At 43.9% G+C, this 25,610-nt stretch overlaps 1 protein-coding gene across 9 annotated transcripts; it reads left to right on the forward strand.

The window, feature by feature from the left end:
- The first annotated feature begins 702 nt into the window (after positions 1-702).
- On the forward strand, positions 703-19,283 carry HNRNPF (heterogeneous nuclear ribonucleoprotein F). 9 transcript variants are annotated; one of them, XM_068981598.1, is made up of 5 exons: positions 11,762-12,043; positions 12,464-12,601; positions 13,902-14,088; positions 14,433-14,492; positions 17,368-19,283. In XM_068981598.1, exon 5 carries the CDS (start codon positions 17,419-17,421, stop codon positions 18,661-18,663), a length of 1,245 nt encoding a protein of 414 aa, XP_068837699.1. In that variant the 5' UTR covers positions 11,762-12,043; positions 12,464-12,601; positions 13,902-14,088; positions 14,433-14,492; positions 17,368-17,418; the 3' UTR covers positions 18,664-19,283. The 9 variants fall into 9 exon arrangements, with proteins under 9 accessions (XP_068837696.1, XP_068837702.1, XP_068837700.1 ...); XM_068981594.1 differs by lacking the exons at positions 11,762-12,043; positions 13,902-14,088 and adding an exon at positions 11,577-11,650; XM_068981596.1 differs by lacking the exons at positions 12,464-12,601; positions 13,902-14,088 and adding an exon at positions 12,133-12,421.
- Positions 19,284-25,610: the final 6,327 nt, after the last annotated feature.

A 25,610-nucleotide genomic window follows, 5' to 3' on the forward strand; every position in this document is an offset into this window, starting at 1 on the left:
CTCATAATCGGACCCTATTCCAAGCACCCCCTTATTAACTGGTGGTTTTTAAAATAATCTTCTACTTAGGCAGTGATGACTGCCTTTATATATTCCTCTTTATGGAAGCTCCAAAAATAAAATAGTAATTATTAACCCCAGAACACATTAAAGAATCTGCTCCACTGCCTGAGGCAGGGTAGCCATTTCAGTTACCGTCTTGCGTCTGCTCAGGGGCTCTGACTGAAAACTAATTTTCCTCGGGGTCCTGAGGGCCACCTTGAGCAACCTTGGGGCTTCTAAGCCTAAGAAAGAATCAGTTGAGCAACCCCAGGTCAACTTGCTAATCCCTCTCTAAACCCTGCCCTCGGAGCCGCCTTTTATCGGTTTCCGGTGTCCTCGGTTCCCTCTTCAATTCTCAGCAGGAAATAACTCTTTTTTTCTTCTTTTGCCCTGGCCAGGCGTCCTTTGGGCTCAATATTTGGGGGACTCTCCCAGTCAGTATCTATTGCGGCTCACAAAGTCCCCACTGACCATGCTGTAGAGCTCGCCCCCCGCCCGTAGCTCCCGTCTCAGCAGCGCCCCCGCTCTTCGCGCCCCTGCTCCGTAAGACCCTGCCCCGCCCTTACTACTAGCCGGCCAATCCCCGGCTCCGCTCCGGGAGCGTCACAATGGCGCCCCCGCGGCTCCGCCCCCGGACGCCCGCCTTGGAGACCCCGCCCCTCCGCGGTCTTTGCGTCTTTCCGGCTCCGTCTTGGAAGTGGGATTGCGCCGCGTCTTGTTGGAGAGCAGGTGGGATTCTGTGGGGAAACCGGCCAGCTGTTACGCCGGCAGCCGGGAGCGGGGCGGGGGCGTGAGTTCCTGGTGCTTGCTCCTGTTCCTGGGTGCTTGGGCGTGGGGCTGAGGAGGGGTAGGGCACTCAGAGCTTTAGGGCTTCCGGAAGCGCCGAGTGCGCACAACGGGCGGGGGTTGTGGACTCGGGCCTGCCGCGTGCCTGAACCCGCCCCTCGGGGCCCCCTCGCGGGGCGCGCTGCCAGGGGTTTCCATGGTGATGGTAAACAAGCCTCAACTGCCTCAGTCACAACTGCCAAGTCCCTAGCGTTCCACCCTCCTCTAGGTGCTTAGAGGGACGACCAAGGTGCCGGATGTGAAGAAAAGCGGGGGCGTGGAGACTCGGACCCCGAGGTGAGGGGTGGGACAGGCGGCGTCCGAGGCTCGCCTACCAGGGACCGGCTGGGGACTGGGGCACTTGGCATTGAGGGTCGAGGGACTGAGATTTGGGGGTCAGCGAAGGCGGGATCTGGGGTGAAGGCCCTCACACCCGGGACCGATTGGGGTCTGGGCCTACGGGGGTAGTTGGGGACCGCGGGGCTGAGGTTTGGAGTCGGAGGAAATGGAATCTGAGGTCAGGGGCCGTGTATTCGGGGACCGACAAGTTACTGAAAGGGGACCCGGCCCACTGAGGGTGGGGACCGCGGGACTGATTTGGGCTTGGGGGAGGTGGATTTGAGGTCACGGGCCTTATATTCCCGGCACTAGACGGCGGGGCTGAGGTTTGGGCTTTGGGAGGCAGGGAAGGGGAAGGAGAGTCTCGTGCGGACTCCAGAGGGAGCAGAGCCCTAGCGCCCCTGGCAGGAGTAGGGTGGGAAGACCAGGCAACCGCTCGAGGAGGGTCATTTTAAAATGAAAGCGGTACTTGCACGTGGCTGAACGCGTCCGCGAGTTGAACTAGACTGGTTGGGACCTGACTCCTCCCTCCTCCCACGTTCCCGCTCGCCGAGCCTCGACTTTCGAGCGTTGGGGCCTTTTCTTCCTCTCCGTGCAGCTTCTGTGCCCTGAGCCCCGTCTGCCTGTATTTTGGTTGAAATTCTGGTTCTCGTTGTCTTAGCCTGGTGACAACACTTCTGGTGAGCTATCTTAATTTGGCCGTTTCTTTTTTCTTGTCGGTACTACTTTTATCTTTGAATGTACTTTGTGACCGTTCTTGCCTGCGCCCGAGAAACTTCTGGACGCTGCTCGCGCTGCGCCTCCCCCTCCCTGTTCCCGTGTCGCTTACGGAAGGCGGCGCCGGGCGGCCCGGGGGAGGCTCCGCGAGTTGCGGGGACCCGACCGGCCTTGGACCCTGGTCTTTTACCTGAACGGTTGGAGGGGCCGTGGGCCTCTCCCCTTTAATATGTACTCTAAAAGGGCTCTCAGAGGTTCCCAACAAATAACTTGAGGCCCTGGAGAGCAGCCCCACTCCCAGCCCCTACCACGCCGGCACCGGCGAGTCCCGCGTCCTTTGGGATGCCCTCGGCAGTTTTCTTCCCCTGGAGGTCCTAAGACGAACGACCATGCTTCACAACTGTTTTCGAGGTTGTTCGGAGAGAGCCTGACTGCCACTGCGGACGGGTGCTCGGCGGGAGAGCGGCCCGCGAGCGGCCATACGCTGACGGGGGCCGTGCGGCGAGGCGGCTTCCGGGAACCGCCGGCTGCGGGGGGAGGGGCCCAGGCGGCCGGGGTTGGGGGCGGGCCTCGCGTGGTCCGACCCTCGTGGAACTCGGAGGGTTGAAGGCGGCAAATCTTTTAAAAACATCATCGAAACTATCTATTTTACTCTAATTGCCAGTATTTCAGTCACGTTTTTAAAAGTTGACTGTTTCTGAATTTCTAGTAAAAATGAAAATAATTTCGGGTTCTCCGGTCAGATAAAAACCTATTAGGGCCTATCAGTGATGTTTTCAGTGCTAATTTTTAGGCAGTTTTTCTCTTTTCATTTTAAAGTAATTTCTGCACTTAATGAATATTGAGAGAGATCGCTTTATTACGGATGTTAAGCAGGTTCATCCTTTGCCTTGGGGGATCTCATCTTCCTGTGTGCATTCTCTGTAAGTTGATTGGGTTTTTTATTTCCGTTTTACGGTGTCTGTTTTTTAACGTTTATTTTAGTAACGTTCTTTTTGTATTATTTGCTTTTTGTTGCTTTTCTCTTTAACTGGCAAGTGACAGGTTTTCACTTGAGTACTGTTGTTACAGAGCTCCCTTTAAACATAAAATAACTGAAAAATGTGAGTTGATTTGAGGAGAGTTAGTCCTTGTTGTGGCCGAAACTGAGGGAGAGTGTGGAGACAAGGGGTGCGTGCCCTTTGGAGTCGGTGCCTGAAGAGACTACAGAAGTGGGAGGGGGCTACCTTCCACAGAGCTGACTTTACCACCAACCTGCCCTCTCCTATCTGAGCTCTGGTTCTCAGTTTCTTTGTAGAAACACATTAAGTGATCCTTAACTGGATCCACACACAGAGCTAGGTGTTTTTCCACATTTTCTAATCGCATGCTCATGACCAGTTTGCAGGGAATTATTACTGTGTTGTCATCTTACAGATGTGTCTTAAGGGATATAGATGGGACCGGGACAAAGGTCTGCCTGACGGCTTCAGTCTTCTACCAGGGCCCCTGCCCCTAATTAGCTGCCACAAAGGTTCTTGAGGAAGACAGAAAATGGGGCAGAGGGAGAGCCAGGCTCATTCAAGACCAGCCTGGCATAGTAAGATTTTTATTCATAACCTTGTAATTCTAAAGACTTATAAAATATAACTGCAATACCATTATCACACCTAAAAAATAATAATTCCTTGATATCACCTAATACTCAGTGTTGACATGTACCTGATTGTGTAATATTTTTATATAGCTGGTTGGTTTGATTGGGGATCCACACAAGTTCATTATATATTTGTTAGATAAATATCTCTTGAGTTTGTGTTTGTCTTTTAAATTATTTGGCTCTGCTGGGGTGCTGCATGCAGGATCTAGTTTTCTGACCAGTGATGGAACCTGGTCCCCCTGCTTTGGTAGCACCATGTCTTAGCCACTGGACCACCAGGAAAGTTACCTCTTAAGTTATATTTTAAGCTAGAGCAGCACTCTCCAATAGAAATACAGTGCAGGTCACATAATTTAACATTTTCTGATGAAAAGAAACAGTTCACTTTAGTAATTTAGTTTAATGTGATATATATTTACCTTAAATAGATCCAAAATATCACTTCATCCTGTAATAAATTTTCATGCTGTTTTCCTGAACTAAGCTTTCAGAATCCAATGCGTGCTTATTTTATAGCACATCTCAATTTGCACCAGCCACATTTCAGTTGTGACAAGAGGCTCCCTTATTAGTATGGATCTAAAGGTTTTCTATTCTCAAAGTTTCTTCTTATGTAGAAGTCAGGTTGTGTGTCTCATGTAGAATTCTTTTCCCACACACTGGGTTTTTCTGACTACATTCCCATGGACTTAGTTGTTTGAGTCTCTGTCCTCTGCATTTCCTTTAAAATGTTAGTTAACCTCTATATGCTGTTCTGATTCCCTTGAGATTTTTTTAAATATTGCATTGGAGGTGTTTTGTACTCCTGCCAGAGGCACATATTGGTTGGTGTCCTTTGTGATGTTAGCAGCTATTGAGTGTTCTCTAGATGCATTGTTTTGTTAATTATTTCTGTATCTGTGATATTTTAATTCAGTATTCCTCCTTACTAGCAGGAGTACTCCTATAAGGAGGAAATTTTCTTTATCATATGAGTATTATAAGATGTACTTTTATAAAAGGCAAGTTAAGTACTTTTATAAAAGGCAAGTTAAGGTTTTGATTTCTTTTTTATATTTATCAATATCTAGTGTAATGAATCTTTAGTATGTGCCAAAATCAGTAATATTTCTGGTCTCATTATGAAGTCATGGATTTTATCATAGAGGGTGTGTTTTAATCCATTGTAGCTTTTATTCTCTTTGATGCTCACATTATTCAATTTTTGGCTAATGGGAGTGCCCTTAAGATTGGTTCCTGACTTTCTTGACTCAACTTCATGGTCTTTGGCTTGTTTGAGTTTAAGATACAATACTTAAGTGGATCCATCAAAGTTGATTCAACTGGACCTCTAGTGATGGGCAATTGGGTTGTTCTAGTCTTTTCCTATTAGAAATAGTGCTGCAATGCTTCATTTACAGTTCTAATTTATCTTACATGGTGATGGGCATCTTTTCATGTTCAAGGGCATTTCTTTTTCTATCAATTGTCAATATCTCTAGCCTTTTAAAATTTTTTTGGACTGTTAAGACTTTGTTTCTCTTTTTAGAAGCTCTCTATATGTTTAAAGATATTAACACTTTTGGGGAATAAATTACAAATGTCTTTCCCATTTTATCAGTGGTATTTTTGCAGTGGTATTATGTCACATGCTATTATTAGCCATGCATAAGATGTTTAGGTTGGGTGGTTGTTGTGTGTTTTTGTTTTTTTTAATGTGTGTGTATTTGTAACCCTATATGTGAGTCATAATCAGGCAAGTTCTCTACTGCCAGTGTGAAGAGGAATTTTGTAATTTAGGATATTTCTTAGCATTTCTTAGAAACATGAAAAATTCTTAGGTGACTCCTGTTTTACCTTCATTAAGATGCTAATGTGACATCAGTGATTGACTTTGAAATGATGAATTACAGTGGGATTTTTGGAATAAATCCAACTTGATCATGACGTATTAAGTAGCTTGTGTATTGTTAGATTTGGTTGTTTCATGTTTATGTAGGAATTTTTCATGTGAGTTCTGGAGTGAAATTAGCCTGTGAAACTGGATAAACTTAATTCTAAAACTCTTGGAAAAATCAATTCCAAGTTTATTGTAGATTAAAATGTTTAAAAATGTAGATAAAAACAATAGAGCCTTTAAGTTTAAAAAATGTCCGTATGGCCTTGGGCCAGGAGAAAGATCTCTGAAATGACACAAAAATTGATACTCATTTAAGAGAAAAATGACGAGAATGAAAAAATTCTAAACTATTATGTTTCTCTTGCAGTATGCCTTTTCAGAAGTCCTGACTATATAAATATTAGAAATTCCTACCACATTCTCTCCTTTTAAGTTTATCTGCATGCAGGATGGTCCACAATTCACATCTCCAGTCTTCATCTTCACCCTAATTGAGGTCTTTTTTGCTGCTACTGCTGTTAAGTCGCTTCAGTTGTGTCCGACTCTGTGCAACCCCATAGACGGCAGCCCACCAGGCTCCCCCATCCCTGGGATTCTCCAGGCAAGAACACTGGAGTGCGTTGCCATTTCCTTCTCCAATGCAGGAAAGTGAAAAGTGAACGTGAAGCCGCTCAGTTGTGTCCGACTTTTAGCGACCCCATGGACTGCAGCCTACCAGGCTCCTCCGTCCGTGGGATTTTCCAGGCAAGAGTACTGGAGTGGGGTGCCATTTAGAATTATGATATAAATGCTTTTCTTTTTCCATTTTGATATAATTCACATACCATACAGTTCACCTTTTTAAAGAGTACAATTCAGAGGGTGTTTTTTTAATTCACAAAGTTGTAAAAAGCCAACACCACTAATTCCAGTATGTTTTTGTTTGGTTAATTATAGTTGATTTATAATATGTTAATTCAGATGTAAGCACAGTGATTTAGTTATTCATGTGTATATTCTTTTTCCTTCAAGGTGATTACAAAATATTGAGTATAGTTCCCTGTGCTGTGGAGTTAGGTCCTTGTTGTTTATCTATTTCATTTATGTGTATGTTAATTCCAACCTCCTAATTTACACCCCCTTCTTTTGGTATAAGTTTATTTTCTATGTCTGTGAGCCTTCTTTCTGCTTTGTGTGTTTTGTTTTTAGTGTCTACCTATAAGCAGTATCATATTTGTCTTTGTCTGGCTTCACTTAGTATGATAGTCTCTAGGTCTATCCATGTGGCTACATATGGCCCAGTACATATAATGTTGAAACATTCCTGTAATAAATTCCACTTCATTATGGTATATAACCTTTTTTATAGGTTGCTGGATTCAGTTTGTTAGTATTTTGTTGGAATTTTGCATTTATGCCCTTAGGGGGTTATCTTGTGATGTCTGTCTGGTTTTGCCATCTACAAGTGTATTAATTTGCTAGGGCTGCCATAACAAAAGTCCTACAGACTTGGTGGCTTAAACAGAAATTTATTGTGCCATAATACTGAAGGCTAGAAGTCCTGCATTATGGTATCAGCAGGTTTGGTTCCCTCTTGAGAAGCTTGAGGGAAAAATGAAGGATATGTTACAGACCTCTCTGTTTGGTTTTTAGGTGGCTGTCTTCCTTCTGCTTTCTGTGTCCAAATTGCCCCTTCATTTTGGAATACAGACCACATTAATTATGTCATTTTTACTTTAGCTGTCTCTATAAATATATCCAAGTTTGGTCACATTCTGAGGTACTGGGGCTATCTTTAACATAAGAATTTGGGGGGCATAATGTTCAGCCTATAACAGGCATAATTAATACTGGTCTTGTAGAATGAGTTGAGAAATGTTTTAATAGTTTATTTTAATATATTGTGATTAGTTCAAAACATCCAAAATATCACTTCAATACATAATGAAAAAATTGAAAGTGAAGTTGTTCAGTTGTGTCTGACTCATTGTGACCTCGTGGACTGTAGCCTGCCAGGCTGCTCTATCCATGGGATTTTCCAGGCAAGGATACTGGAGTCGATGGCCATTTCCTTCTCCAAGGGAATCTTCCCAACTCAGGGATCAAACCCGGGTCTCCCACATTGCAGAAATATGTAATAAGTTTTTTTTTTTTTTCCTTTTTTGGCTGCACTTTAAGACTTCTGAGACCTTAATTTCCCAACTAGTTGACTGAACCCTCACCCTCAGCAAGTGAGCAAGCAAGTGGGATCATAACCACTGGACCACCAGGGAATTTCCTGCAATTCATTGTATATGTACTAAATGTTATCACTTGGGGCACATCTCAGTTTGTTCTTGCCACATTTCAAGCACTACGGGCTATTCTATTTTTATCCTTTGTACCTAACCTGTTCTTTTTTTTTCAAAGCAGTTTTCCTTTGTACTTTAAATTTAGGAGTTTACCAACATATGCTTGGTTTGTGTGTTTTTAAAGTATCTGTGGGGAACTACACAACAGAGTTTATCTTAAGCCAGGAAGGTTTCCTTCCATTCTTTATCTGTTTACCTGCCTCCATTTTGTCTTGATTCTGGAATGCCTATCATTCACATGTTATTTCTCCTGTCCTGTCTCTTATATATGAGTCCTCTGAATTTCATCTCTTCCCCCTTGTTTTTTTTTCCCTTTGTCTTGAGCTTATTTCTTCTACTTGGTTTTCCAAGCCACTAACCTTTCTTTCATTATTAACTATAAATCAGAACTCAGTTTTTAGCACTGGAAAATGTTTCATTCTGTAATCAAGTATCTGAATTTTTTCTGTTAAAATATTTACTGAAGGTTAGTGCAGTATTTCTTTTTCCTAGAAAACTGTTCTGAGCTGTTCACCGGCTTGTATTACTGTTGCTGGAGCCCCTCTCAAGTACACAGTCCTGTCCCTTGCTGCTCTTGGCTCTGCTCTCCACTCCCCTGGCATAGTGTGCTTGTGGTCCTGAGCAGTGAACATTGAGCACCAGGAGCTATAACTGCCTCCATCCCTGCGGCAGCTGCAGGTGATCTGACAATGTGTCAGCTCTCCACCTGGTCCCACGAGGAAGTTCCAGGCCTCCTGAATGGACTGGGCATTTGTTAATACAGGTGATAGATATGTCCCTCTGTTGAGAACAGATTTTAGCACTGGAGATGTAGTGTTTCTTTTTTATGAACTGCCACACCTGCTATTTTTTCTATTCTAACTTTAGATACTGATTCTTGAGTCACCATCAAAATGCAGTCAATATCATGGAACGACTTCTTGTTTTATGTTGGCTAAAAAATTGTCCTTGTGTTCAACACAAACATAATAGATATGATTTACCTAACAGTATAGTACACTATTTTTGCTTTTTAGTTAACACAGCTTTTGAGAAATGAACACTGGGGAAAACAGTGTTTTATTACCCCAGTAATAAATTATTTACCTACAGTAAAGAGCCTAATAGTCTAAAGATAATGGAAAACAGCCTTCCTGTTGCTTTCAAATTATGACATATCCTCTTTGACATATGAAAATATAATGGCAAACAAAGTGTCAGTGTATTTTAGTTGCCCATCTATAGCTTTTCTCTTTTTTAATTGAAGTTAATTTACAATATTGTGTTAGTTTCTGGTGTACAGAAAAGTGATTCAGCTCTCTATATATACACCTTTTCATATTCCTTCCCATTATAATTTATTACAGAATATTAAGTGTACTTCTTTGTGCTGTACAGGACCTTTTTTTATTTCATATTAGTTTGTATCTTAAACATTTTTCTTCTCATTTTTGAATTTAGTAAGAACTGAATAGAGTGATTAAAAGGATTCACTACCAATTAAAAATATTTTTACAAAGCAACTAACACCAAAGCATATCCTAACAAATGACTACATTTTAAAATCTTACCTGTATACCAGGGTAAAAACGTTTTAACATTTCCACCCCTGTCCATGCTTCTGATCTGTTTAAATGTCACTTCCTCAGAATCCCTATATGAGTTAGCCCCCATTTTCTAATTTGGGGTTATTTCAGAATTTGTCATCACATGTTTATTCTTTATTGATTCCTAGTCCACTGTTCTGTGGACTTATTAGCACAGTAGCTGCATCTTGTAAGTGCACAGTATTTCTAGGTTAATGAATGACTTGAGATTGAGTAAATTTTATCCTGCTGCTTATCACTCAAATCCTTTGACACACTTGTTTCCACAATGTTTTTGTTGCAGAGTATCATCAATTCTTCCAAAATTTGACTTATTCCATCCCATCTAGTTTCCATGCATCTGTTCCCATCATTCATTTTCCAGAGAGCAGCTAGATTGTTCTGTTGGAAAGCAAAACCCGTTTCCATTGGTCTTAGAATAAATAGTCTAAAATACGGTATCAGGCCTTCAGGGCTTTGGGAGAATCTTGCTCTGCTTCCCTCATTGACCTCAGTCCTGGCTGCAGGTGTTTCGGGGTGTTTTCTGTCCCAGTACTTTCCCCTGTGTATTCTGTACATGTTGTTCCTTCACTGGGCAGGAACCCTATCGTGACTGATCAATTATTAACGCTAAGCTAGCTAGTGTCATCAACCATTTAAGCCAAGAAAGCATATATAACGCTGCTAAACTGAAACAAATACATTGAAAAAAGTGCGAAAAAGGATGTCAGTCGTGTAAATTACCAAGAATACGTTTTGACGGGGATTTTAGGAAGTGACAGAAAAGTGAAATTTAATGCTCAGGAACCAGTCAGGGTACTCATCTCTGTAGATAACTTTCCCAAAAGAAGCCCGTTTTATGGCTTAATTTTTCTTCAGAGTAGTCTCTCTTGAATGTATGAGTTTTTAGTGTCTTTCTCATTTCCGTGCGATAGCTGCATTTTAAATCTTATCACCCAGCTTCAATAGCTACCAGTTGTGGACAGTTTCTCTCTACATCCCCCACTTACTTTCTATTTAGAGATAATTTTTTGAGAGAATTTTGAGGCAGATCCCAGCCATCACACCATTTCACCCACAAACATTTAAAAATGTATCTCTGAAAACGAATGCCTTTCGTTTTAGGATAACTAATTCCGTTACCTAAGTAAATAAAATATCAAATTTCTAGTCAGTGTTCAGGTATTTCCTAAATTGTCCTATGCTTACCAATTTGTTTGAATCAAGATCCATATATTTCCCATATATTGTGAATCCTTGATAATTCTTTTTAAGTTTTCTTTTACTCAGTAACTGTTCCCTTGAAGCTATCTTGTTGAAGGACCGGCTGTTGTGCTTGTCCAGTTTCCCAGAGTCTTTGCAGACTGCATTATCACGTTCTCACTTAGTACGGTTCCTTTTCCCTATAAATTCTGTAATTTGTTATCTCTAGTAAGATTCTTTATTACTTTATTAAAAACTTTATTACTAAAAGTATTAAACATACACAAAAGTAAAGACAACAGTATAAAACTCCCATGTACCCATCCCTCAGCTTCAACAATTACTAAATCGTGGCCCATGTTGTTTCGTCCGTACTGACTCTCACCACTCAGATTATTTAGAAACAGATTCTAGACAATCATACGAATCTCTAACGACTTTAAAAAAAATCACAGCAACAAAGCTAAAACTAAAATTTTATAGTTTCTTCATATAAATTCAAGTCACTGCTAACATTACTGCAATTGCCTTATAATTGTTTTCCAGTTCATTTGAATTAATATTCAGGTGTTCATAAAATGTAATTGCTTGCTAGGTTGTAAAGTTTAAGATTTGCGTGTTTTAAAATTAATCCTTTCAAACTGAGAAAATAGTTATATGACTGTGCTCAAATCTACAAAAAAGGTACTGTATATACAAAGAGGGTTCTACCTTTTGTTCATTAGTTTTCATTCGGAATTCTTTCCTGCCTTAAAGAGTTATTTTTTTTTACGGTTTCTCTTTAAGGGTGGTGATGGCTACTCCTCCCCTCCCCTCCGCCCGTACTCTGGACTTTTCTCTACCCTGGCACCTCTCCTGGGAGCTCACTCCGAACGGTCTTCCTCGTTGCTTTTCTTTCCTCCTCCCACTTCCTGCCTTGGCCGACCGCGCGGGCCGCACCTGCAGGACGCGTTTCCATTGGTGACATCTTGGCGGGCCCGCCGGTGGCACTTCCTCCTTTACACCCCGTGACCCACGTCCGGCTCGCCGCCCTCGCAGTCACGCGGCCTCTGCCTCCGGGACGCAGCCCCGTGCGCCGGCCTTCCGCACTCCAGGCCCCGGACCCGTCGTGGTGAGCCGCCGCGAGCGGACGACTCCCGCCCGCACTTCCCCCAGCCCCCGTGGCTCCTTGGAACTCCCCTACCTCCTCTCGCGCAGCCGCCCCCTACCCCAGGAACTCTTTTTGCCCCCTCCTCGCTGCCCCAGGAACTCCCCCTCCCCCACCTACCCTGCGTCCCCAGGAAGTCCCCTCGACCCGACCCGGGAGCTCCGCCCCCAGCCCCGGGAGCCGCCCGCCCCCCTCGGGTCCCGGGAACTCTTCCTCGCGTCTCCTCGGAGCCCCTCGGATTCGAGAGTTCCGCCTGCCCTCCCCCGCGGCTTCGGGAAGCCCGGGCCGGAGAACTCTTTCCCACTTCGCCGCGAAGACTTTCGTCTCTCTCCACGGCCTGAAAACTCTGCCACCCTAGTGAGTCCCCACCGCCCTGGGAGCCCCCTCCCACCCCGGGCCACGGGAGCCTACGTCGCGTGACCTTCCCCTCCCCCCACCTCGCGCAGCCCGGGAGGCCTCTCCCTCCCCCAACCCGTAGTTCGCCCCGCCCCGGAAGCTCCCGCTGACCCCGCCCAGGCCCGTGGATGGGGCGCCCTGTCGTCGGGCCTTCCTGTAGGGCTTTGCCGACCCAAGGCTGTCGGATCGGCGGTTGGAGGCCGAGCGAAGCCCTTCACGTCCCAGTCCCCCCGCCAGGAGCCTAGCATCCGGGACTGATACCGCGCTTCCCGCCGAAATCGCTCAGACGCGCCCCTGGCGGCCCGCGGCCGCGAGCTTGAGAGCGCATTTTGAAGCCTGGTACGAAGCGTTTGCCCCCAGCCAGTTGAGTTTCAATTTCAGGTTGATAACAAAAGGAGGTGCACCTGGCCTTTCCGCGGAATCTTCTGCGTTTTTAAGCTTCGGGTGGAGTTGGGGGTCCTTTGGCTGTAAACTGCGCTTGCTGGTTGAAAATAGAAATCGGTCCTGCTCTCTTCAGCGGTAAGTTTTAGGGCAGAGTCAACTGCGTAATCCTGAGGCGGCGTCTCCCGCGGACTGTGATTTAAGAGGTAGAACTTTCTGATTAATTAAGGCAACCTACCAGTCTGTGCGTGCTGCCAGCTGTAGGTTGAAATTCATTTTTAAGTAAGGGCGAAAATGCTTTTCAGGCCTCACTGGGACACGGATAAAACGGTGAAGCCAGGGAGCTGCTGAGTTCCAGGCCCTGAATAGAAACGGTGGGGGCGCAGTTTCAGCCACCCTGTGTACTTCGTAGATAAACCTAATCAGTCGGGCGCTGGAGGTGCGCCCTTTTTATCTTGATAGGTCTACCTGGATGTGAACTAAATCTTGCCTAACCAGTATAGTAGAGTGAGGTAGAACTCGTTCTGGAATACCTCCTGGGAGCAGTTAGATAATGTTGAATCTCGGCCCCGGCCCAGATCTATTGTTTTAGAATCTGCCTTTTAACAAGATCCTTGGGTGGTCCGTGTTTTCACTTACGTCATAGACAGTTGCGGGCAGGGGGGTGGAGTTGTCCAAAATGAGTCTCCAGGTGTTCGACCCAAGAGTAGTGTTTTGTAACATTTGGCCCCAGTGGTGTCGACGGGCTGTCGGGGAGCCGGGTGGGAGACCAGTGTATATCCTTTACGCTTGAACGTGTGCGCGCCATAGTTTAGCCACGTGGGAATCGGTTTCCTCTTGTCTGACCGCCCCTGGGTTTGCGTGTCGGAGCAGGGGCTTTTGGTCTGCGGACCACACTGGAATGAGCAGGTAGCAGGGTGATAAACCCAGGCGAGGAATTCAGACCACTAAGGTGACCAGGCTCTCTACCCTTTAGATTGTACTCTTTTCTGAGGGTAGAGGAGAGGGACAGTTGATGAAGCTTCTTGAAAACCCTCGTCTAGAGAATTTGAAACTGTTGACTTCTTAAATTGTAGTACTTTATATAGGTTTTGCTCCCCAAAGTAGTATCTCATGTAATAGAGGATGCTAATAAGGCAAGACAGGCACTGTCTACGGCAACAGGCTTCGAGAAACTGACTTTTCTCAATTCTGCGGTTCTAAAACTAAGAATGTGCTTTAGTTCTCAAACGAATTCGCTGGACATATCAAAGTCTTCTGCGGACAGCTTTATTCTGTGGCTGTGGTTGATGGTAGATTGTTGTTTTTCCTATTTTAAAACATTTCAACACTACCTCCCCTCATTCTCAGTTAAAAGAGCAACGTTATATGTCAAATACAGGTCTCAAGAAATGAAATTATTAAAAACAGGGAAAATCTTTTTAATATCTCCACTCAGATCTCCAGGGATGTTTGCAAATTGTAAATACTGTTACGACAGTTTATAGCAAACTACTTTTGCCTGGAGCGCATCACTGAACAACGGCCAGGTCTCAAGTGCCGACCAGCGGCGCAACTCCTCTCCTTGCTGCTCGGCCTGCCTTCTGCTTCCGGGAACCGCTCCTCCCCGCAGCCCCGCCCAGGAGGTGCGCCTCCCACTCTAGATATTTAAATTTTCTTAACCACGGTTAGGGTTTTCTGTAGGGAACGCGCCTTCTGAGTAAATCTTTTCAGGGCAAGTGGGATGGTTCCAGGCTGTTATTATCTGTATTACCCTATGAAAAAGATAAACCTTTCCAAAGCTGGTGGGGTGGGGCGGGCGTGTACTTTCTTTAAGGCAACCTGGCGCTTAAAAACGGCTTGCCACAGCCTCGGCTCTCACTTTACTGGAGAGGAGCTCAGAGCCGGTCCCAGCCAGGGGATTGCTGCCTCTGCCTGCTCCGGGAGTGCTGGGGCATTAAGATAAAATTTCCTTGTCGCTCTTTTTTAGGACGATTCGTTACCTACCTGGAGTGTCTTCGACTGTGGGCATCCCCCGGTGTTCTTTAAGGTGAGCTATTTTAAGAAAATCTCTCAGTTTATAATTGATTTCTTGATGCAGAAAACTTCCTGAGTTAAGATATTTTTTTCACTAGCTGTAAATCTAACGTTGAGCAGAAAGCCAGCTCTTATTTTCACAAGTTTTATTTAATATTCTAAGTACTGAAAGTCTGCGAAGAATCCAAATCTAGAGGATTCTGAGGTCAACAGTAAGGATATTGCTCTATGTATTAGAAGTACATATGTGTTTTGGAAAAGTGCTTTTTTTGCTTTATAATTTCTGTTTTGGGCACTTTAAATAATTCTTAAGTATTTGTTCTTTTATGCTTCCTGTTCCCCCCCACCCCCACCCTTCTGCTTGTCTTTTTTAACCTAACCAGACTGCCATATTCTAGAAGGTAGTGTTGGCCCCACGTGGCCATCAGTTAATCTCTTGCTAATCTTGGGCCTGCTGTGCTGGGGGTAGGACTACAGTGACCTACTGAACAGATAAGTCTGTTGCTACCAGCCTCTCAATGCGGTTGCAAAAAGTTTTAAACAAATTATGAATTGTTTCCCTAGAATGCTCTGGGATCACAGAACTATAGATTTAATTTGGGGGGGGGGAGAAAGTCTTGTGGAAAAGTTGGTAAATTTAAGCTGAGAGTATAAGGATTAGTGGGATTTAGCTAGACAGAAGATTGGGTGGGCTATCTTCAGACAGATAATTACTACGTGTGTCAATTCCAGTGGAACAGAGAGCCTGCCACATTTCCGGCACAGAGAAAATACAGGAATAAAGGTTTGTTTGCTTTCTAATGCAAGTGTGTTTCAGGTCAAAGTTTCAAGGCCTGAGCACCCCCTTGGCCCTATGATTTGTGTTCCAGACAGTGGGGAGCCACTGAGGTGTTGAAACAGTAGAATGACATAAAATTACACTCAAAAGAGCTACAGGTTGGGCGGGTAGGAAGGATTGGAAAAGTTGTACATGTGACTGTCTTGGAAAGGGCTTATTGGTACTGGAAGTAGAAAGGGATGAAGGCGGTGCACAAAGATGATGATGATTTGATATTCAAATCAGGCAGTGTGCTAAGGACCAAGATAGGAGAAACCTCTATACTTGGTGGAGTCAAGAATTACTGAATAGAATTTAGGCATGGATTAGGGTGGAGAATGGGATCACCCCCCACAAAGAAATAATGAGCTCATTAGATTTAAGGGCTTGCAAGTTGTTCAAAGATTGCTTCAGTTTCATTCTAGAGCCTTTGGATGGCAAGAAAGGCCATTTATGCTTCAGGATACTATAGAAGAGTTTCAGAAAAAAGCAGTGTTGATTTGTGGTACATAGGTTGAACTATGGAGTGGAGTTCGTCTAGGCCAGTCTTGGCCTCGGGGAATCTTAAATCTAGGAACCTGTGTGTCCTGAACCCAGAATTGGCCCTGGAAATACAAGGATCAGGTGAGGTTACCTGCAAAAAGGGGGCCAGTGATTGTGTATGGTTAAACCTTGGTGAAGGACTCAACGAGGCAGAGTACCTAAGGAATTAACAGGAAAACCAAGAGCCAAGAGAAGAAAGGATTTCCAGAGAGAATGGTTAAATCCTGTGGGCACAGAAGAGATGGAGATAAGAAAATGTTTCTTTTCTTGCCATGGAGATCCTTAGCAGAGTGACATGTGCCCTAGTTTAATGGTGGGGTAGGGAAGGACGTGTAAGAAGCCTTCTTGAGGATGAGATTTCACTGAAAGGGAAAGCAAAACCAAGTAGCTGGAGGCAAATTGGTATAAGGAAAGATGTATCCTAGGGGGTGATTAGAAATGAGAAAATCTCCTTAATTGATAAGGAAAGTAGTGTTCAGTGAAGTTTGTATGAAGATGGAGATTCCTTGGGGTGGGTGGAGTTGACCAGGGCAGAGCCACAGATAAGAGCTCAGCTACAGAAGAAGCAACTCCCTTGTTTATAAATTTCTAGAACTTGCCCTGTTTTGCTTCACCAAGTCTCTGTTAAACCAGTTTAATTTTCTTTTTCTTAACCATTCATGCTTTCTGGTTTTAATTGTGGGGTTTTTAGAAATCTGTCCATGTTTTGCTCTAATAGTGTAAATATGCCATGCCATTTGAGATAGTTTTAGGATTCATCTAAGGTAAGATTCTGTTTTATCTTTCTGCGTGATAATGTGCCTAGATTTTTTTGAAACGGCACCTTTTACCACTGACTTTAATAGCTACATCTGTTATACTTGATATCAAATGACAATTCGATAAAACAACTTTTGTATACTTGTGCCTGTTCTGAATATATTTTTGGCCCTATCTGTATTTTTATTGTCTGTGTTATTTGTATATTGGTGTCTGACTCAGCTCCTGCTTTTCAAAATGCTGCCCTTCGACATGGATTTGACCTTTACTCTTTTTTCAGCTTGGACTCTGGGTGTCAGATGCCACTTGTACTTCATGGCACTTTGTCAGGAGGGGCACCTGTCATGCCTCTTGTACAATGAAGAGTCTATTCCATTTCTAGTCCCTCAGTGAAACACAGCGATGTATGTGTTGGATTGAACAACGTAATGTGTTTTATTTTGGTTTTTTTTGGGGGGTGTCATGCTGTGCTGCTTATGGCACTAGGGATTGAACCCAGGCCATGGCAGTGTGAAACTGAGAGGCATATAGTTTGATTTCTATGTTTGCATCTCATATAACTGATACTCTGCTGATGGACTTACGTGTGTGTTTGGATATATCTTAATTTGACCATGCACTTGATTGGGGTTTTGAGTAGACAATAGGACTTCTCACCTACTGTCTTGCCTTTTACTTTAGTGATGCAGTAATGCAGTCTGTTCTTCTTTAGTTTCATATTGTTATACATATTAAATGAAAATTTATGTAGTTTTTGCTTTCTTTTCAGCCACACAAAGCTGCACCCGAGCTTGTTTGACGTCTCCTCTGTCGAGTGTCCATGATGTTGGGCCCTGAGGGAGGTGAAGGCTTTGTGGTCAAGCTCCGTGGCCTGCCCTGGTCCTGCTCTGTTGAGGATGTGCAGAATTTCCTCTCCGACTGCACGATCCATGACGGGGTCGCAGGTGTTCATTTTATCTACACTAGAGAAGGCAGGCAGAGTGGTGAGGCTTTTGTTGAACTTGAATCAGAAGATGATGTAAAATTGGCCCTTAAAAAAGACAGGGAAAGCATGGGACATCGGTACATTGAAGTGTTCAAGTCCCACAGAACCGAGATGGATTGGGTGTTGAAGCACAGTGGTCCAAACAGTGCTGACACTGCCAATGATGGTTTCGTGCGACTTCGAGGACTCCCGTTTGGATGCACCAAGGAAGAGATCATTCAGTTCTTCTCAGGGTTGGAAATCGTGCCAAACGGGATCACATTGCCTGTGGACCCCGAGGGCAAGATTACAGGGGAAGCCTTTGTGCAGTTTGCCTCACAGGAGTTAGCAGAGAAGGCTCTAGGGAAGCACAAGGAGAGAATAGGGCACAGGTATATTGAGGTGTTCAAGAGCAGTCAGGAAGAAGTTAGATCATACTCGGATCCCCCACTGAAGTTCATGTCAGTGCAGCGGCCAGGGCCCTATGACCGCCCTGGCACAGCTAGGAGGTATATTGGCATCGTCAAGCAGGCAGGCCTGGAGAGGATGAGGTCTGGTGCCTACAGTGCAGGCTATGGGGGTTATGAGGAGTACAGCGGCCTCAGTGATGGCTATGGCTTCACCACCGACCTGTTTGGGAGAGACCTCAGTTACTGTCTCTCTGGAATGTACGACCACCGGTATGGAGATGGCGAGTTCACTGTCCAGAGCACCACTGGACACTGCGTCCACATGAGAGGTCTGCCCTACAAAGCCACAGAGAACGACATTTACAACTTCTTCTCCCCACTCAACCCTGTGAGAGTCCACATTGAGATTGGCCCTGATGGAAGAGTGACCGGCGAAGCTGATGTTGAATTTGCCACTCATGAAGAAGCCGTGGCGGCCATGTCCAAAGACAGGGCCAACATGCAACATCGATACATAGAACTTTTCTTGAATTCCACGACAGGGGCCAGCAACGGGGCATATAGCAGCCAGATGATGCAGGGCATGGGCGTGTCAACCCAGTCCACTTACAGTGGCCTTGAGAGCCAGTCTGTGAGCGGCTGTTACGGGGCTGGCTATGGTGGCCAGAACAGCATGGGTGGATATGACTAGTTTTGTTAGTAGCTTTTGAGTTATTTCAGTCAAATTTTCACAGGCAGCCAACAAGCAGTGAAAAGCAGTTATTACTCTAGAGGAAGCTATGGGACCCATTTTGCACCATGAGTTTGTGAAATCTGGATTAAAAAATTACCTCTTCAGTGTTTTCTCATGCAAACTTTATTCTAGCATGTGATATTGAGTAAACTAAAACTATTTTCAGCTTTTCTCAATTAACATTTTGGTAGTGTACTTCTGGAGTGATGTTATCTGAGTTTAAAGTAGATTTAAGTATGTTAAATGTGGATCTTTTACACCGCATCATCGTGAACACATTGGGGAGGCGTGCTTTTTTGGAAAACTCAAGGTGCTAGATCCCTAATTCAAAGAGGACATTTCTCATGTTTGTTCATTCTAGTTTATTTTCATTTAAAATCTCTTAGGTTAAGTTTAAGCTTTTTAAAAGTTAGTTTTGAAAATTGAGACACATTACTAATACTGTAGGAATTGGTGAGGCCTTGACTTAAAAACTTTCTTTGTACTGTGATTTCCTTTCGGGTGTATTTTGCTAAGTGAAACTTGTTAAATTTTTTTGTTAACTAAATTTTTTTCTTAAAATAAAAAGACTTTTTCACAATGACTGGCACAGACTATATACTCACCAACAAATAGTAAAATGACTTGGGTGGTTGAATTTAATACTGCTGTGTTAAACAGTGTGAATTTTAAATTTAGCACTATGATTTCCCTTGTGTTTCTTACAACAAGGCTAAATTAAAAATCAAATTTAAAAACATTAAACACACGAGTGGAAATGGTGACTAGAAACTAGAATAGAAACAGAGTTCCAGTTTTCCTGTGACTTTTTTTCTATTCATCAGTTTGTAATCTGCTGTTCCTTTATACCAGGGTGGCACCTATTCATAGCTAGAGGTCTTTAGTTTTTGGTGCTATATACATTAAGTCATTAGCCACAATTTATGGTTTTATATAAGATGTGCTGTTTGGAACAGTCCCATATTTATGACTATTTTGATCGGACACACTCTTGGGTTAGAGTTTGTTTTTTGCAGGGTATGCATATTCTGAAGTTTGAGACCTACATCCAAATTGTTATAAATTGTTGATCTAGCAGTGGGAAGCAAATTTTAAATTTCAGGTAGCTCTGCACACAGCATTCAGTTCAGTTCAGTCGCTCAGCCGTGTCCGACTTTCTGCGACCCCATGAATCGCAGCTCACCAGGCCTCCCTGTCCATCACCAACTCCTGGAGTTCATTCAAGACTCCCGTCCATCGAGTCAGTGATGCCATCCAGCCATCTCTTCCTCGGTCGTCCCCTTCTCCTGCCCCCAATCCCTCCCAGCATCAGAGGTCTTTTTCAGTGAGTCACCTCTTCGCATGAGGTGGCCAAAGTACTGGAGCTTCAGCTTTAGCATCATTCCTTCCAAAGAAATCCCAGGGGTGATCTTCAGAATGGACTGGTTGGATGTCCTTGCAGTCCAAGGGACTCTCAAGAGTCTTCTCCAACACCACAGTTCAAAAGCATCAATTCTTCGGTGCTCAGCCGCCTTCACAGTCCAACTCACACCCATACATGACTACTGGAAAAACCGTAGCCTTGACTAGACAGACCTTAGTGGGCAAAGTAATGTCTCTGCTTTTCAATATACACAGCATTACAGTCACATTAAACACTATCAAGAGTTAACATGAGAGAATTTCACTTGATGGGTGTTCATTTTCCCATTTTAGTGTCCAATCGGTGTAGCCTAGATCTATTAAGTCTATAGGTAGATCAGAGGGAGCCTTAGGCCTTTGCTAACTTTGTGGGATTTTATGGCCCCACCCTGTCATTCTTCCCACCAGTGGTCTGCAGACTCAGATGGCAAAGATACAGTGGCAACATCACCCAGGAATGCCAGAGCTTGGGTGCAATGAAAAGGCTAAGGTTTAATTAGAGCAGTGAAGTTTCAGGGGGTATATTTATTCCCTGTAGATCTTTGCAAATTTAAAAGTTCAAATATGGAAGGAGTGGGCTTCCCTGGTGGCTCAGATGGTAAAGAATCCACCTGCAATGTGGGACACCTGGGTTTGATCTCTGGGTTGGGAAGGCCCTCTAGAGGAGGGCATGGCAACTCACCTTACCTGGAGAATTCCCATGGACAGAGGAGCCCGGTGGGCTCCAGTCCATGGGGTCACAAAGAGATGACTGACTAATACAGCACGTGGAGTGGGCTCTAAGAACCTGGGGTGGGAAATCCGGAATGTGCTGGATGACCACAAATCCCACTGCGGCTGCAGTGGTTGCCTGCCTCTTGGTAGAACACTTGGTTACCTCACCTGAGGTATGTGGTTGATAGAAGGAAAATCTATGTCTCAAAGTCTGGTCCAGGAATGAGGTAAAATGCTGGTAAGCCAAAGCCAGCCTGCCCTGAAAATGGTTTCCATTTTGATGAATCAGTTTGATGGCAGGGGACCCAAGATATGTCTAAAAATCTATTCCTAATAATAGACCTGCAGTACAAAATACTGCACTTGTTTTCATTATTTTGTCAAAAATTGTGAAAACTTCAAATGTGCCTTGGCCTTCAAATTTTTATTACCCAACCTCGGAAAGGAAACTACACAAGTATTAGGACTGAGTGTATAAGTTGTAAGCACTTTTGGACCCGTTTTAATATTTAGAATTGAAGCTTGGAGACTGACCTCTAGGAGGGAGATCCTGAGTGTTGAGAAGGATAGATGTCCAGTTCTGGAAGAGGAGAGGAAGTGGAAGCGATTGGATGAATGGGCAGCAAAGCCTGAAAGGCAGTTAAGGAGCCTTGACCCTGCCACATCTGTGGTGAGGCTAACACCTATGTGTGTCAGGGTCCTGCAGGTTCAGTTCTGAGGTGTCCGTCAGCTTTTGTTCCCAGCATTTGATTATGTGAGCAAAAAGCAGGTTGAAAAGTCAGAGTCTTCTATTTTCATAACAGAGCCAGGTCTCAGGCCCAGAGACCATCAAATGAAGTGGAGGAAGGGCCTGGCAGCATTGCAGCAATGTGTGTGTAATAGATTATACATCTTATCCTCTGAGGCCAAGGGTAAGAAGTGACCCAAATCTCATATGCAGTTGCATTGATAGTCTGAGTTAATACTGATCCCAGGCATCCAAAATGCCAATTCTTTTAGAGTGGGAGCATAAGAAGGCCTGGTGATACGGATTCACAGGCCCAAGTTCATGTCACTGGATTAAACAGGTGAAGACGCCTCGGGTTATCTCCATGAGTGAGTAGGAAGGGGTATCCTTGGCAGCTAATAGGTTTTCCCCCACCCGGAAACACGCTTGGGTGCTTGTGAAGTTAAGTCATAGTGGTAGGTAAGGCCAAGAGGAACCTCTTAGAAAGCTCTCCCCGTCCAAGACAGTGAACAGAGAGATTCTGTGATGTCTGCAACGTGTGGGGTTAGAGCCATACTCCAAGGCTTGAAGAGGTTAAGCCTAACCCTTTTTATTTGCAAGTCTGGTCCCCAGAAAGCAGACGGATTCTGGCAGATGAAAGCAAACAACCAGGAACTTAACCACACAGTTGCCCCAGGTGCAGCTCAATGCTTAATGTGATGTGTTTGCTGGAAAGACAAAGCCTCTGGAACTTGGGAAGCCCCTGACCTAGTGGAATACGTTCTGAGTGAGCATCAAGCAAAAGATTATTTTTTTTTTAATGACCTTGTAACCTGGACATTTGTCTGTTGTCAGCTGGCTGATAACTCCTGCCCTCTGGAGACGGATCATCTTGCCAAATCCACTGTATTGATGATACGCTCATTGGTCTTGGCAAGGAGGAAGCAGTGAGTACTTGGGATGCCTTAGAAAGACACCTGTGTGCTAGTGGGTGAAAGAGTTAAGGGCTCTGCTGTGTCGGGGACATTTTTAGGGTCTAGTATAATAGTCCTGGGCAGCAACTGGCAAACTTGGGCCCATGGGCCAAATCTGGACCTGTTTTGCAAATAGTTGTTTTACTGGTACACAGCCATCTGCATTCATTTATTTTGTATAGGCTGCTCTTGTGTTACCAGTTTCATCAGACCATGTGGCCCACAAAGCCTAGCAGATTTTTACTCTGAGCCTTTATAGGAAATATTTGCTGACTTCAGGCCTTGGGCAAAACAGACATTTCCTCCAACAGAAAAGTAAAGACACTGCCGCACCAAGAAGCATAGGTTTTGGCAGGACCTTTTGGATTTGGGAGAAATCTTGACTTGAAAACAGTCCTGCTACCCAACTACCAGGTGACTAGCAGGCTGCAGAGTGTCTGCAAGTTGCCCTGCTCCAAAGGACAGAGCAGGCTTCACCATCCAGGAATCACTGTTCTAAATGGTTTTGTGTGCTGTCTCTGATGTCTCACTACATGGTGACTGCTCAGCCACCTGGTGATGTTGATGGGAATCAACACTTCCTCTGTAGCAGGGAGCTGTTTATCATTAAAAACCAATACAGTATTGTAAAATAAAGTAAAATAATAAAAAAAAAAAAGCTACTGGAGCTAGTGTGCTTGCCTTGCACTAAGATCCCCCTGTTGCTTGAGTTTTGGCAGACGCATCAAATCCTGAGGCTCTTTTAACGGTTTTGTTTTTAGACTTTGTGTAAAAATTCTTGGATGTATTTTGTTAGACTTATTTCTAGGTATTTTATTATATTTTAAATGGTGCCTTTTTCTTTTGCTGAAAGTTTTGTTCCTGGGACTAGAAATAGCAGGATTAAAAAAAAAATTTTTTTTAATGTTGACTTTTGTGGTCTTGCTAAAATCACTTGCTTATGCTGATTTAAATATAGTCTTTGGATTTTCTTTTTTTCTTTAATTTATTTGGTTGTGAAGGGTCTTAGTTGCAGCATGTGGGATCTAGTTCTCTGACCAGCGATCCAGCCCAGGCCCTTGCATTGTTAGTGCGGAGTCTTTGCCACTGGATCACTACAGAGGTCCTGATTCTTTGAATTTTCTAGGTACAAAGTCCTGCCATTTACAAATAGTGGCAGTTTGATTAATTTCTTTCTAATCCTTAGGTACTTTTTTTCTTTTCTTAGACTTGTTGCTTACTTAGGTAAGTTCATTTTTTATCATTAGAAAACGTGATTGATGAACAAAGTTGGGGTCAGGGGGCATCTTACTCCCAATTTCAGAGAAAGCTTTCAATAGTATTTCTCTATTAAAAGACTGATTTTTTGTTGTTGTTGTTGGATACTCTTTATTAGAATTTTCAGTTACTACAGGTTTAGTATCTATTTTTTAAAATCACTGGTAAATTGGATTTTATCTAATACTCTTTCCTTATATGTCTTTATTCCTTTTATCTATCTTCCAATCATTCTCTTCAGCTAAGTCTAATTGGCTGTTCAACATCAGTTACTGTGAGCTGTAAAGTTTCCATGTAACTTTTTTACATAATGCAGAAAAATTAATTTTTTCACAGTTTTGGTGGTGAGAAGTAGGAATTAAGGCGTTGGCAAAGCCCTTCTCACTCTGAGGAAGAATCCTTGCCTCTTCCAGCCTAGGCGACTGCTGGCAGTCCTTGGTGTTCCTCGGCTTCTTTGTTCTTCCCTCTCTCCGTGTCCAAATTTTCCTCAAACTCACGTCTGTCGCATCAGTGATGCCATCTAACTATCTCATCCTCTGTCATTCCCATCATCCTGCCTTCACTCTTTGCCAGCATCAGTCTTTTCCAGTGACTCAGTTCTTTGCATCAGGTGGCCAAAGTATTGGAGCTTCAGCTGAAGGGGTTTTCTGTAAGAAAGTACTTGTCTTTAGTGCATTTTGAGTAGATCTGACCATACCTTAATACTCCTTTGATGGCTGGGTTGAGACTTGAGTGATAAACCCCTTTATAGGATCTGGCAGAGGATCTAACCATTGGCCAACCAAGATAACAGGATCATGCTCCCTCATGTTAGCTGTTAGCCCTCACTTCTTAGCCTGAGCTTTACAGTATTTACATGTAGCTCAGATGGTAAAGAATCTGCCTGCAATGCAAGAGACACAGGTTCGATCCCTGGATTGGGAAGATCCCCTAGAGAAGGGAATAGCAACTCGCTCCAGTATTCTTACCTGGAAAATTCCATGGGCAGAGGAGCCTATTGGGCTACAGTCCATGGAGTCACAGATTCAGACACAACTGAAGGACTAACACACAGAAATTGAGGATGAAAGACTGCTACCTTCTGTGGAACAGAAATATCAGTGTTTTCAAATGACTAGTCTTAGAATAAACCGTATTAACTCTCTTTAAGTTAGGTAGGCCCTCCCTTATTTTAAGAGGACTGCCTGGGACTACTCAGCAATACAAAGTAATGACCTAATGGCTCATGCAACAACCTGGAGCTCCAGATAATTATAGAATACTGTCATTATATATCAAAACATAGCCTTTATTATTTCTGAGTGCTGAGTAAGAAATTGGTTTCTCTTCTGAGATATCTCTGTACTATTCAGTTTTCTGGATAATCATGAAAAATGCTTGCAATCAGAAAATAAGGTTGTTTAAATAAAGAGTGTGTGTGTGTATGTGTGTATATAATATATATAGTTCCCCCGGCAGGTACAGAACCTGGATTCTCTTTCAGATAGTGAATACCAGAAAGGCAGTGTAACCTAGTCCTTCAAGAACGGCCCAGGAGTAAGATGACCTGTGAGAACCTAGGTCTCCTCTTAAGCACAGAGGGCAAAATATGAAATCCCCATCACATAGGTTGTTCAATTCAGTTCAGTCGCTCAGTCGTGTCCGACTCTGCGACCCCATGAATCGCAGCACACCAGGCCTCCCTGTCCATCACCAACTCCCGCAGTTCACTCAGACTCACGTCTGTCGAGTCAGTGATGCCATCCAGCCATCTCATCCTCTGTCGTCCCCTTCTCCTCCTGCCCACAATCCCTCCCAGCATCAGAAGTCTTTTCCAATGAGTCAACTCTTCGCATGAGGTGGCCAAAGTACTG

This window comes from Capricornis sumatraensis, chromosome 10 (genome assembly GCF_032405125.1).
Source record: "Capricornis sumatraensis isolate serow.1 chromosome 10, serow.2, whole genome shotgun sequence".
Classification (NCBI taxonomy): domain Eukaryota; kingdom Metazoa; phylum Chordata; class Mammalia; order Artiodactyla; family Bovidae; genus Capricornis; species Capricornis sumatraensis.

Excerpts from the sequence above, each read along its gene's own strand:
- HNRNPF (XM_068981595.1), top strand. The coding sequence starts at position 17,419 with ATGATGTTGGGCCCTGAGGGAGGTGAAGGCTTTGTGGTCAAGCTCCGT.